This window comes from Podarcis liolepis, assembly GCF_965112155.1.
Source record: "Podarcis liolepis genome assembly, chromosome: 2".
NCBI classification, from domain to species: Eukaryota; Metazoa; Chordata; class Lepidosauria; order Squamata; family Lacertidae; genus Podarcis; species Podarcis liolepis.
Window position 1 is genome coordinate 32,753,164 of NC_139555.1, and position 15,114 is coordinate 32,768,277.

The 15,114-nt window shown below is 40.9% G+C and overlaps 1 protein-coding gene across 20 annotated transcripts in view; it reads right to left on the reverse strand.

Moving 5' to 3' along the window:
* CACNA1G (calcium voltage-gated channel subunit alpha1 G) overlaps nt 1–15,114 on the reverse strand; it is a 331,728-nt gene that overhangs the window by 3,673 nt on the left and 312,941 nt on the right. For 11 of the 20 annotated variants that reach the window (XM_083487104.1, XM_083487100.1, XM_083487098.1 and 8 more), the window contains 3 exons: nt 9,369–9,503; nt 6,197–6,386; nt 3,357–3,526 (listed from right to left, as the gene is read on the reverse strand). In XM_083487104.1, coding sequence (XP_083343230.1) covers nt 3,357–3,526; nt 6,197–6,386; nt 9,369–9,503 — 495 coding nt within the window. The remainder of the gene's footprint in view (nt 1–3,356; nt 3,527–6,196; nt 6,387–9,368; nt 9,504–15,114) is intronic. The other 9 variants (XM_083487093.1, XM_083487088.1, XM_083487097.1 and 6 more) reach the window with 1 other exon arrangement.

The window sequence follows — 15,114 nt, forward strand, 5'->3', positions numbered from 1 at the left end:
AGTCCACCTGACCCACAAACCAATGAATCGAAGTAGAATTCTTCTGAAGAAAAGCACTCTTTATAATGCACTGGCAGGGAGCATGTTCCTGAACAGAGAACAGAGCTTTGTTCTTTTAATTCACTTGATGGACTAATCTTCACCAGGGAATTAGTCATAGTCACTAGCTGCCAGGCCTTCCGGGATCTATGGTTTTAGCTACAGCAGGGGCTTTGGTCCATTCTACAGCACTGAAAAAGGTGAGGGAAGTTGTATGACAGGAGAGTCAGTGACTAAGGAACGTGTATGGGCCAGGGATGTGGTGAACAAGATTTATCTAAACAAAGGTTAAGGAGAGGACATAAGCGAGGAAAGGAGGGAGGAAGAGAGAGAGAGAGAGAGAGAGAGAGAGAAGGAGAGATAAAATCAAATAAAAATGCATGCGATGTACATATTGAACAAAGCAGTTGGCAGATGTATGTACAAATATCCTGTTACAACTTCTTTGAGACTACTAGTATAATAAGATGAAAAAAAATACTATCAAAATGACTAGAGAAATAGCAATACTATTAATCTTGATGAGGAAGAGAAAATAGTCAAAGACCCATTACTTGGATAAACTAACATTAAAAGAAAAGAAAAGAAAACAACCCCTGTATTTTAAAAGTATTTGTGGGTATGTGGCACTAAAGATAGGTAAAAAGGTAAAGGACCCTTGGACAATTAAGTCCAGTCAAAGGCAACTATAAGGTGCGACGCTCATCTTGCTTCAGGCTGAGGGAGCCGGCGTTTGCCCACAGACAGCTTTCAGGATGGGGGGAGACCTCAGGCCCAGGGGCATGCATCATGATGAGCATGCTGCTAAGCACTCTCATTATTTTAATCCCTTTCCCTTGCATGGTTGGCAATGACAGCCATTGTTAGAAGGGGACCATGAGAGGTGGCCAAGACGTAGCCTCATTTGAGCTACTTGGGAAATATTACTCACAAGCTACAGCGTGGGCAAGACTGGCAATTTTTAATTTTCTCTTGGGCTACTTTTTGCCCCAGTGGGCTCATAGTCTCCTTACTCTCATTTAGTAGATGAAAAGCTGAAAAGACATAACAGACTAAAGAAATCAATACCAGAAACAAATCAATACCAGAAACACCCCCCCCCCATATAGTCTCTGATGGAATCCTAACAACAAATACACCATCCTATCTAAAGTGTAGTACAGAAGTTTCTGCATCTTCATTAAAAGCCCTTAAGAATGCTCTAGGACATGTGCCAACCTCTAGTCATTGGATGCCCTTTTTGATTCTTAATGTGAAGCCAGTATCAGTGGCAAGAAGGGGGGGAAAATCTGGACTAGAAAGGCCATAGTGAAGATTGCATTGGGGAAGTGGTGGTATTATTATTATACAATCACAATTCCAAGTTATCCACTCAATGCAATCAAATGTCTTCTGTGATTTATCTCTTACTGAAGGACGAAGCCCATGACAATGACTCAAAAGCACCAAGGACCAGGTTTCATCCTAGTTGTGGCCAAGGAATTGAACTAGCCATTCTGTCATGAATTATGCCTTCCTTAAACTATAATATTCTGAGACAGTGAAGTAGTGGCAGTTCTTTGTCTGGTACTTCATTAAGTACATACTTAGCACTGGGCAAACTGCTAATCATTGCCATAAAGCAACATTTTTAGGAGGAGTACAACTCCAAAATCTAAAATAATATCAATTCCTTTATGAGTGTCTTCTGTATAGTGACTCTGGACTAAATGGCTGTCTAGGGTACTTCCAGAATGTTTCAGCACAGAGAAAGATGATGGAACAGTTTGAGGAAAAAGAGGTATGGTATTGGGTCCCGGTATCTTGCTTCAACATTATGCCTTTCCTTGGGTAGACTGTGGCACTTCTGGACTGTCAGGAATTTCCCAGACCCACTTTGCAAATTAGGAATCAGAATGGACTTTGCATGAAATCTGAGTGGCTTCACATTTTGGGTGTGATTAATTAGTGCCCTCCTGGGCCCAAAGAAAACATATTTAGGAGTCCACCAAAATGAAATAAAAAATATTCTACCTGCAAATAATAAGTATTCTACTTGCAGCATCTGCACATTTCAAATTCTGTCACTAAATGCTTCTTGAAAATGCTAGCCTAATTCCTTATGTCCAATTATAATCTGGCGTTGAAAAATGCTTAGTCCTCAGCAACTAGTTTTAACGGCTAAGAATGAAAAGAAGACAGCTAAAATGATCACTTATCACTGCAGCACTGATTCAAAAGGATTGGACTGATATCCCTTCAACGTCAAGGAGCATATTCATAGGCTGGAACCATGAAATCAATTAGATTCTTTGTTAGTGTACATTAGGCTGGCTGGCTAGCTCAGCATCGACCTAATACGCTTTAAGAATTTAGCCTGTCAGTTTAATACTCCAGATTAATGTAAACTGCTCACCTTGGAGCTTCATATTCATGTGGAGGGGCTCAAGAAATTAGCCACATTATTTTGTCATTGAAAAGGAATGTAATGGCCTGAATAAACGGGGTTATTAAGTAATCACTCGCATGATATGCTATTTCAGGAAAATGAAAAATAGCCTTTTGCACTTTGTATTACATAATATCAATCTAGCACTGAATCATTCAAGCTCTTAAAAATACGGAAAAAACTGTATCATCCAAAAGAGTTCCACTGCCAAGCTGTCAGCCCTGATAAATAAAATGTTTGGGGCAATGGAATCAAATCATTCATGTTATTTAAATAATAGGGAGTAAGTACAGAGAAAACATCCAGTTATTTTAATGGAGTTGTAATGTGATAATGCAGACCTATAGGGGCCTTGTTGTAACTCAGGTGGCCGAACTGCTGACCTTCAGGAGGCTCATGCGACTTGATCACATGGTCAACTGACTGAGCAAAGTCAGGAAAGGTTAGGAAGCAAGATGATAACAGATATAAAAGAGTAAATTCTTGTTGGTGAAGTAAATATATGTCCTTTGTACCACCTCCCGAAAAATATAAGGTCTGTGCTGTGCTCACTTTAGAAAGCCAGTTGTCTGGATTGCACATACCATGCCAGCAACACCACCTGCACTGATTTACTAGAGACTCAACAGATGCTGAAATGCACTGCCCATGAAGCACAGTGAAGAATGGAAGCGGTGTCACAGCCCATATAGCTCCTTAAGTTGGAATGATCTTGACATGCTCACAGAATCTACCACCGGAATCAGAATCTCCTCACCGGTTTTTCCCTTTTCAAAACAATTTTGTGGCTAGTTATCATTTCTAAGGCCCTGCTATGCAGCCTTTCACTGATTGGTAGTACACATAGACATAAGACTTGCTGCATGATAACATCGGCAGCTCAGCTTACCTGTCTGCGGAGTAACCGTTCTGCAGAAGGAGAATGCACAGGTGGAGGGGCTTTGGATTTGCTTTCCCAGTCAGGATTGTATTGGGGCTTGAGGTGGTAGAAGAGCTCTCTTGGGATTTGTAGGAGAGCATCAATGTTTGCAGGCTGAGATTGCACTGATGTCGTTGAGCCTGAGGAGGAGAGGATGGGAAGCTGAGAACATTGGTAACTCAAACTGAGTTAAATAAAATTCTGTACATCATAGATGAGGATAACTTAGCCTCCCATAATTGCTGGACTCCCAATTTCTACAAAATCGCTTCTGAGTTGGTTATGGAGCAATCCACCAATGTCATATTGTGTGTATTCCATATGCATTTTTCTCCAAGCTGCCTCCTTGTTCTTGGGTGGTGAATTATAACGTCCGTGAGGAGCCTCAACCCTCTCCATCAAAGCCCAAAGCATTTATGTGATTTAAAACAAAACCAAGAAGCTATTCATTTAATCTGGACCATCTCCCACAAAAGGAATCTCATTTGTCCTGGAATATTTCCCAGAATATCTGTTCTATTATTCAGGGTTATTCGAATAAACCTTCTTCTAAGTTTACTGACAACACAAAAGTTATTTTCTAACTTGAAATGTTACGTTACTCATATTCCTTATTGGTGATGTATGGCTTTTACAAACCTCACAGCACTTTAGAGAATTGCATATATTTAACAGATGCCACTCCACTGAGTTCTGAAAGGCAGCTATTTCTCAGGTGCTAAGTTATTCTGAGGAACAGAAGTAATATCTCAAAAGAGAAAGTGAGGAACAGTTATGATGATTCACATATGCAAACTTGTGACTTATTTTCTGCACCTCATATATCCAATGTACGAGATTGTGTAGAACAATGTAAACACCATTTTGAGGTGGATCCACAATAAGCCTCCCCCAACTAGGATATCTGTTTTATGATCTCAGTCACTTAAAAGAAGAGTTGTGCATAAATGGCTTCTCAAAATTCTCCACTCTATTTATAGCAAGATATTTCTTTTTAATGGGATCTCGCTGCAGTGGAAAGATAAATTATTCTTCAGTGGCAGAAGCACGGACTCTTTCTCCCCCTCCCCAAAGTGTTTTTGCTGTGTTGGCAGCCTGGCCACCATTTGGATTCTCCACAATGCACAATGCAATTCACCCCCTGATGTGGGAGGAGAGGAAGATGTAGAAAGAGAAGGGGTACCTGCACACTGATGACATGTCCCCCTGCCCTACCAGATTACCCCTGAAGGAATGAGGACCGTGAAAGAAAAAAGCTGCTCCATTCTTAGCGTAGTTCAAAGAGGGATGGACTAGTCTGACCATGATCTGATCTAGAGAGGCTGCACATATGTTCTTAGGCAAGAATGCTTGTGGGAAGCCAACAGCACTCTCCCCACTTGGGATTCTCAGCCACCGGTACTGAGATTCTAGTGCCTCCGACAGTGGAAGTAGAGTATGCCTTCACTTTGTATTTTTGAACTTTGGGCATCATACACCTTAAACATTTAAAGTATGATGATGGGCAATGGGGACTGTAGCCCTCCATATGTTGCTGGCCTTTAACACCACTCCTGACCATTGCACATGCTGGCTGGGGCTGGTGAGATTTGTGGTGAGAATTGTGTGGGTGGTGCCAGGTTCCTTACTCCAGCTGTAAAAACCATTACAGTGGTACCTCGGGTTAAGTACTTAATTCGTTCCGGAGGTTGGTTCTTAACCTGAAACTGTTCTTAACCTGAAGCACCACTTTAGCTAATGGGGCCTTCTGCTGCCGCCGTGCCACCGGAGCACAATTTCTGTTCTCATCCTGAAGCAAAGTTCTTAAGCCGAGGTACTATTTCTGGTTAGCGGAGTCTGTAACCTGAAGCGTATGTAACCTGAAGTGTATGCAACCCGAGGTACCACTGTACTGAGTGTTCAGTTGTATTGCCAGCTAGCATAATACTGCCTGGGGCACTCACTTTGTCATGCTTTCTCAAGTTATAGAAGAAGGGCCTGCCTAATGAAGGGACAGTGTCAGCACCAAAACTACCTGAATTAGGGAGCAAGGTCATACGTTTCTGAAGTCTCTGGATCATGCTCTTTTGAGAGGATCTGAAATCAAGTTACCTTGGATCTTAAATTATTTCATGCTATGCTAGAGTGCCGAGCTACACTTGCTCTGCCTGATAGCAATTGTTCCTGCTTTTTCCCCATTCCTGCTGCTAAACTGTAAATGTTCCCATTACTATGCAAATTTCGATACCCTTTTAGTAACCTCTTCATGTTTTGTATCATTCTGAACAGTACTCTGAAATTATGTCTCTGTGGGAAAGCCCTGGATGATGGGACTTAGAAGGATTCTCCCCTCCCTTCTTGAACCAGAAAGATGCTTCTGTGAGAGAAGTTAATGTAGATAAAACTAGACTTACAGACCAATCCTCCGAAGCATTTTTGCTAAGAAACATGTCCCACTTTATCCAATTGGATGTCATTAAAGATTGGGGTGGCATCAGCAAGTGAATGGAGTTGCACACTTGCAACTCTTTAGATGAAGGGTGACTTACACAGTTTTATATGAAATGTTCTGTTCAGCCCTAAGAAACACAGTTAAGGCAATTAAGTTGCCCAGACTCTCATCCAGTTTTGGCCACAAGACTCAAATCCCCCATTTAGGAAGAAATGAGATAAAGACTGTAAAGTTTATCAGAAGTTCTTCCCATGTATGGAAGAAAAACCTCAAAGCCAAAAAGGAAAAAGAAACCTAGCCAGTATCAAGACTGAAGTCTTCTGTGGGCAAGAACATACGTCTGGGGATTACAAAATTTTCTGAGGAAAACATTTTGTACCTGACTGAGATTTTTGATGTGATGTGTTCCTTTCTCCAGAAGAGTCATTGTAGATGCCAGTATCTGGAGCCTGAAACATATAGCTGTCATTTGGCAAAGAATGGGTGCGGCCTACAGAAGGCTTCCTCACACTTAGCAGATCTTTGCTTGGTGAGAGAGTCAGGGGGTCATTTCTAGAGGGGAGATTGGCCTGAAAAAGAAAAGAAAGTGCGGATATCAGAGAATGGAAAAATACGCTGTCCATACTGGATCTTGTCGTGATAACCACTGCAACATACAGGGGACACAGTGAGCATGCATGTCATTTGAGTGTACAAATTCTACAGAAACCAAATGAAATTTGCACAGATGGGTTGACCAGGAGGTAAAAGCCCTACTTTTACACTGTTAATAAAACCACCACACACAGAATGAACCACATTTTTAAAAAGAACAACAACAAAAAAATTACAATACAGGGAAACAGAGAAACAACACTGCAATTATAAACCATGACTATTTCAGGAGTCATTGAACAAGCATCATGCCTCAAGGTCTTGTATAACAACTGCATGCTTTGCAAAACTTTGGTCATTAAAAATGAGGAATAAAATCTCCCACCACCCTGACCCCAACCAAGTGATATTTTTACAGGGGTATGTACATAATATAAGCCTAGCGTAATATAAACAAGTGGGGGGGGGGTATGTGCATTTTATGGAAGACAAATCCTTATTTGACCTTCATTGACTTTGTGTTGATAAAAACAGGCCGCATAGAAAAGAAGAATTATAGAGGGATGTTGGTGTATTTCCAACAACAAGAAAAATACATCCTTTAAATAAAAGATTAAGTTTTAAATGCTAAAATAGGCTATTACAACACTGTTAAATGAAGACAATCTCCAATCCCATGCTGCCTTTTGTAGTTGGTGAAAATTTATCTACCAAGAAATCTTTTGTATTACCGTACAAATCTCCTAAGGAATTTCTAATGTATTTCTCTAATGGTAGAGCAAAATATAATTAGTGTGCATGGTAAAACAAGATAAAACCCAAAATATAATATTTTTTAAAAAGAGAAAAAGAAGAAAAATTACCAATGTAAGGTTAGCCAGTCATATATGACTTCCTTGCCATGTAGAATGAATTTCACTATTCTTTGATGATTTTAGATAGGAAATTCATCTGTATCTAAGAATTCTCATGAACATATAGGTCTACCTATACCAAGAGGGTTTCCCCCTCGAATCTTGATACAGAAGACATCCTATTACAACTGGTGCAATGACATGTTTTCACGTTTCATTGTAGAAACTGGCCCATGCTCAGATGGCTTCAACAAATGTATTTGTAATTTGGGTGGTTTTCTGACAAGATGAGATTGATATATCAGTCATGGCTGGGATGCATAGCATTGCAAAAAGTACCCCTCCCCTTAATATTTAGGGACATCAATGTAAGGTTAGTTTTATGAGGCACTGATTCTGGCGCTAGAAAGCCAGCTGTGGAATACCAATTGGGGCATTACATGAGACTAGGTGTAGACTGCAGAAGACATTCACAATATTTGCTACTGAAATTCACATGAAATTTTGGATGGTGCAGCCATCTCCACAGTTTTCTAAGCAGATACTAACTCTAGTGTACTATCTGACAACATTTTAAAAAATCATAAATTTGTATTTTGATAAATTTATCACAAAATTGACTTCCTACCCAGATGTCACAAAAACTGTTTTAATAGCAATTAAAAAAAAATAATAATCTACTGATGTGTGCATTTTTTCAAATGAAGTACAGTGTTGAAGCCTAAATGGTGTCATATCAAATGGAGTTGCTCAGCTGACAGTAAAGTTTCTATCACTGGAATGGGAAGGAAAACAATATTTTGCAATTCCCCCTTCCCCAGCAGCCCCACCCTCTAAAATCTGGATTGGAGGACTCCCCGGAGCAGATTTTGAGAGTGGCTGGGGGCTGCAGATGAGAGGGATAATTAGCTGAAAAATGATTTCCTCCATCCATGCTCTGCTGATGGAAGTCTTACCGTTAACTGAAAGGCACCAATGGATTCAGCCCATTGTAATGAGTTATTACAGAAAATGTTAAATAATGAAGGTATGCACACTTTATTTTTCAAATTTAAAGTTCTCTGTACCCGTGGATATCTTTTTGCAAAACTGAAATGTCTTGCTATGACCACCAAGGGACTTGACTGATATATGGCCTCATGAAAGTAACCTGTTGAACTGTTAGGGTTCCAAGATTCAGAAATCTATTTTTAAGACTTATGTTGATGGAGGTCAGGATGTTCTCTCTATTCTAGTATCTCAGTTTGAAAGAAAATGGCCCATTTAAAAACATTCATTGTAGCATTCTGAGTCTTTTGCATATGATGCCATGAAGCATGATGGGAAATACTGTCACGGTTTAAAGATGTGTTCCAAATAAGTAATAACTATGATGACAATCTACTAGAATGGAGAAAATTCATCAACACAATGCACAGCTAAAGCTAGGTATGTGAACAAGAGAAAACAAGGATGAATCCACTAAATGTTGGAAGAGAAGTTATGTCTGTTGTACAGCAGAAATAAAGCACTTTATTGCTACACATTAGCTATAAATGTCTAATGTTTCAGGAGGAGATGGTTAAAGCAGGGCTCAAAATACTGGTTAAATGTTTCATAATGGAAAAAAGTCACTCTTTATTCTAGAAAGTCTGATCAAAGCGGTGACCAAAAAGTCTACAACACAAGCAGCAATGCCAAAGGTTCAAGTCTGATAGCTTATGCTTGAAAATTGTAACTGGGATTTGCTGCCACACCTTCTAGGCATCTGCTTTTGGAATCATTTTAAGTTCAGAGAAGCAAAACCTAAGTGGGATGTTTTGTGTCATGGCATTTTCCTTAAGTCCATAAACAATAGAAGATCTCTCTGACGTTGCTTGAAATACTCTCATGTTTAGTATGTGAAATAAGTAAAATTAAAACATCCGGGAGCCACCTCAGAGGTAATATTGAATGTAAGCCCAAATAGAATGGTACTACAGGTATTTTATTTGTTCAAATAAAAAAAGTTATGTGCTGGTTAGAAATATTGCTTATCTGAAAATGCCATAGCTATTTCCCACTTGAGAACAGTATTTAGAACCCTGTAAACATCAGAATATACAGTGACCAGTGAGTATGTACATTGCTCTCCAGGGCATTAAGTAAGAGTGTGTTATTATCATCAGGAAAAGAGTCATCCGTCAGAGCTAAGGACCAGGAATTTTCAGAGAGAATATCTGACGTCAGAGACAGAGCCTCCATCTCAGCTAGAGGGATCTAAACAAGGGAGAGATGATCAAACATAAGAAACCAGGACACATGTAAATGTCTTTGAGAAAAGAAATGCTATTATCATCACCATTACCGCCTAAATACTAAGGCGCCTAAATACTACCACCTAAATACTAAATACTCCCCTTCTAAATAAGTGCATTTGTATAAGTGCACTTATATACAAATTTGTATATTTGTATACAAGTGCACTTGTATACAAATGCACTTAAATAAGTGCATTTGTATTGTGCATATTATTTTGTGGATAAAGCTAAAAGGAAATGGAGACAAAGTTTAATTTTCTAAAAGTTCTAAACAAGCTTACATATAATGCAAGGTGGAAATCACCAACTGCACAATAAAGATGCACTGATTAATATATAGTCTTTTGAGGTGCTAACTGAGGGAGCTAAAGTTTCAGCTGCTCTTGAATTACTTTTTAAAACCATGCCTAATTACATTTAAATGTTCCATGCTTCCAGAAATTCTACTCCTAAATGTTATAATAATATTCTGCTTGTGTTTGGACAGCGGCTCTGAATTTGTTGTTGTTGTTGTTGTAGTTGTAGTTGCTGCTGCTGCTGCTGCTGTTTTTAAAAAATGAATTTGGCAAGCTGGGGTCCAAACAGGTACTTTATTTGCACCCCAAGTAAGGATGGTCAAATTTATCAATTTTGGATTCTCTCCTTTCCTCATTTTCAAGTCATAAGTGCACTTTTCCACATCTCCAGTTCAATGTGCATTTTTTTAAAAAGTCCTCAAGAACGTTCCGTAGCATTTTAGTGTGAATTTCTCCCATGAGTTTGTATATAATTTTGTCTGACAAACACATTTTTTTCCAAAGAATTTCCCCCTAATATATAATGCATTTTTCTTTGCTATTTTCATTAATATATATATTGGGCAAACTTTGCCCCAGTATATTCATAGAGTACGAAAATTAAATTTTCACACACTTTTGCAAAATTCAGGGAAATGCAAATTTCAGAGTATATTGCTTCAAAAAGTGAGTTAGGTTAGTCTGCCTTTAAATTCAAAGTGAACTGAATTTCTCCCCCATCTCCACATGTACCTAGGATGGGTTTTGCTAGCCAAAAGGCAGAACTTTCGCTGTTTAAATAGCACATTTTTTCCTGCCAGTTTCAAAATTGCTTGCTCAGTGGCCGAGGGAGCTGGAGTTCACGTTCCACAACCCCAAAGTCCCCTTGGGCATTCAGAACTACTGAGCCTAGCTCTTTGGAGCCTGAACCCTGCTAGGTGTTCAGTATATTATGTCTTCTCATTTTTAAATGCTATAGTTGCATTGCAGATCTACTTTGTTGTGGTGAGATTACCATCTCAGGAGTACTTCTGTACCCTAGTTTAGAAAAGTCTGATGGAATCAGTGGAACAGCTGAGGAATTACTGGCTTTCATGGCTCCTTAGATTTATTTGAAGCAATTAAGCAAAACAAATACTAGTGGACATGCACTGAACATTTTCTGTGTCACATTCAATAAAATAATAATGTACTGCTACAGGGGCGCCGACTTATAAAAAATATTGGGGGGGCCCATACTGGGGTCCTGCCGCTGGTTCGCTCAGGTAGCCGGGAGAACGCAGTTCGAGGTGGCGGTGTTGGGGAGAGACCCTCGCTCAGGGCGCCACTAGACTTGGCAGCCGGCGGCCTATCTGGGGGGTTTTGGAGCGTATTTCGGCGGAGCGATTGGGTAGGAGGGGGCTTGTTGCCGGATTCTTCAGCTGAGCCGGAGATCCGCTGCTGGGGGTCCCTGGGCCGAGTTGTGAGCACGGCCTGCTGAAGGGAGATCCAGCCGATTGCGCGACGGGGACGGCCGGGGCTCTTCGGCTAGGGCACGCGGCTTGCTGGCTGGCGAGGGAGCAGGTGGGGAGGAGGCGGGGGTCCTCACTCTCTTAGGAAATGCACCCGCGCGCCCGATTGCCACGAAGTCCGAAGGGTGCGTGTGTGGAATTAAAAAGCAAAAACGAGATACGGGCAGGGCAGGCAAAGAGTTTTCTGCAAGAGGATGGAGGGCAGGTTGAAGAGAAAATCACTCAGGATGAGACAGTCAAATCAGCCATGATAAAATGGGCTCAGGATATTGGGTATAACATCATGTTTGAGGACTGGGAAAGGTTATGGACCACCGGAATGAAATTCACGGCATGTAATGCCTTGAAGGAAAATATTATGAAAATGATTTATAGGTGGTACATGACCCCAGTCAAGCTTGAAAAAATATATCACCTGTCTGATAATAAATGTTGGAAATGTAAGGAGGCTGAAGGGACATTCTTTCACCTCTGGTGGACTTGTCCAAAAGTGAAGGCCTTCTGGGAAATGATCTATAATGAGTTAAAAAAGGTATTTAAGTATACCTTTCCCAAGAAACCAGAGGCCTTCCTCTTGGGCATTGTTGGCCAGAAAGTGTTAAAGAAGGATAGAACTTTCTTTATGTATGCAACTACAGCAGAAAGAATACTTATCGCAAAATATTGGAAGACACAAGATTTGCCCACACTGGAAGAGTGGCAGACGCAATTGATGGACTACATGGAACTGGCTGAAATGACTGGCAGAATCCGAGATTTGGGAGAAGAAACAACGGAAGAGGACTGGAAAAAATTTAAGGACTATTTACAAAAACAATATAAGTTGTATGAATGTTAAAAATTTACACGATTCGGAAACTATAGCTTCAGCAATTAGATTTGGGAAACAGGAAATTATATTTTAAGTAAGAAAAGGTCAAAATCTAAGGTAATACTATGTTTAATTTAAGATATAAGTAACTGATGAAAAGTATGTTAAATTTAGAGGTATAGTATTTGAAAAGTACAAAATAAGGTACGAAACAAGGTAATAATTTGCTGATATCTTTATTATAAAGAATGCAGGGTAAGGGAGATGCGAGGAAGTCCAGTTAGTTATATAAAAAATGTGTTGAATGGTTGGTTTTCTTTTCTTCTTTTTCTTTTTTTCTTTTTCTTGTTCTTTTACTTTTTTCTTCAGTGTATGTTTCTAACTTTGTATTTGAAAACTTAATAAAATATTTATAAAAAAAGAAGAAGAGAAAATCCTTTCGCTTTTCTGGGGCGCAGGGAAGTCTCAGAGCCGGAGGTTGGGGAAGGGACCCCCTTTGCTCTGCCCTCTTCTCCCTTCTTAGATTTGCATGGGGGTCCCCGCCCGAGCTTGCCTGGCCACCGGGCCACACAAGGGCCGCACTCTACGCGGCGCACCTTGCTAGCCGCGCAGCTGTCCTCCGCGGCTGCGGAGCGGCCCTGCGCCGGTGCCCAGCCCCTCTGGGCGCCCGCTGCGCTGCCAATGACAAGCGGGCGACGTCACGGGCGGGGAAGGCGTCGCTTTCTTTCCCGATCCTGCATCCTCCCAGTCTTCCAGCCCTTTTTTGGGTTGGAAGCTCGTCTCGTTCGCCCTTCTCCTTTCTTCACCCTGCGCGCAATTTTCCTCCCTCGTCTCCCTCCCCATTTCTCCTTCCTTCCTGACTGACGGGCTTGGGCTCGGGCTCGGGCTCCGGCTCCGGTTCGGGCTCCGGCTCACGCTCGGGCTCGGGCAGCCACAGCGTCGGCGGTGTTGGCGATCGGCGGCGCGGGGGGATGGCCCTCCCGGGGGAGCCGGCGCTGCTCAATGGGGTTGCCAAGGAGACAGGCCGGCCGCCCCCCTCCCCCGGCGCCCACCGCCGCCCGAGATTATTGGGGGGGCTGAGCCCCCCCAAACGAATTTTTGAGGGGGCTCGGGCCCCCTCAAGCCCCATGGAGTCGGCGCCTATGTACTGCTAATCCCTTTAAATTTGAGAATCAGTTGTTTCAAACCAATAAACAAGCAAACCTAAATGCTATCTTTAACAGTATGGTTTAAAAATTGGATGTTAAGATTCCTGCATTGCAGGGGGTTGGGGCTTGATGACCCTTGAACTCCCTTCCAACTCTACAATTCTTTGATTCTATGAAATAGTGATGGTAGCCTATCCTGAATAGTAAGATTCAGAGCACTAAATGCAGATTTAGTTATCCTTTAATCAGACAATCAGGGTGATTAAAAGGGGGGGGGTGTCTTGCAGCCACTCAGTGTGTGTATAACAAGAGGGGTTTCTAATCTACGTAAAAGAGGAAGTAAAAGTAATTCTTCAATACTGTTTAATCCAAAGAAAATTGGTGTATCCTTCTTGTATATACCATTAGCAGACTTGAGCATATCAAAGCTGAGGGATATCAGTCCAGCTCTTTCCGCTACCGTTAATGGGATCATGGTCTAACGCTGTCACTTGTTTTAAAAAATGAAAGCCAACTCTTTATTTTAAAGTTCTCTCTAAATAAATACATTTTAAGACCTCAGAGTGGCCCTATAACAGATCAGTGACAAATGTTTTGTTTTGTAGTTTATGGACAATTTTTAGAATCTATTGCAAATATCATGTCAAGGTGGCCCCATTAATAAAGGAGGCCCACTGCTGCCATCATCCTCAAACAATATGCTTATTGGTCTTAATATGGAGTGTTAAATTTCCAAGTAATTTTCTCAAAGCTTGGCATCTTATTTATAAATTTTTATGTGTGCCTTCACAATACCATAGGCTTTTTTCATTTTTGCAGGAAACATTTATCGTGTCATAAAACTGGCTTATACCAATGGCCACTATTACATAAAGATATATGTCTATTCCATGTCTTCCAATTCCTCCTTTACCTCAGCAGTTCATTTTTTATGCCAAAGAATTAGCGCTTTTACTTTAAGTGCTCAAGCCATCTGTGTCCAATGGTAATGAATCTTTCAGGATGTAGTGTGGAGACCAGGACTAGTTGTATCTAACCCAGAAATGTTAGAGAATCTCAAAGAGGGCTAGGGAAGTCAGCAATGGTTGAGTTAACCTCATTTGATTTCAGGAAACAGTCTATTTAGATGAACATCTATAAATCTGGTCGTTTTCTGAATTTAAATATTTTGATCTCTAACATGTTAATAAATTCAGTAACACTGTGTCCAACAGCTCTCTAATAATAAGAATGATAGTACTGGCATAGCATGTAGTATTGTGGTATTCTAGCAATTCTGTGTTGGTTGTGAATGGAACAAATACTATGCAAACAACTTTGAACTATCACAATGAGAAGGACTTTCTCGGAGAAATTCAACATTGTGCAGGGCAATCATTCTAGCAATTCAAGCATTTTGGCTCACCATATGGAATGATTCCCCCCCTCCTCCCTACGATTTAGCCCCACCCTGAGCCAATGTGGGAATGAGGGGGAAGCCCCATTGTTCAGGACTTCCACTGAAGGGACTCATTAGTTGAATCCCACCCTCAGGCTCAGTAAAAAAGCATGAAATATTATCACTAATTCCATGCCACCTAATGAAACTGTGATAACTAGGTGCAGGGCCACAGTTGATGTGGCAACAAACAGATTACTGCTTCGATAGCTCATTGCCAAATACACAACTATAATGTGAGAACCTGAATGTGTGTATCTATCTCAGAGAGAAGATCCACATGTTCCTAGCCAAACACCAGGGACAGGGAGTCTGGGGCCTGCTAGATATTGCTGCATTTCAACTACTATCACTCCTGGTCATTGACCATGTTGACTGGTGCTGGGA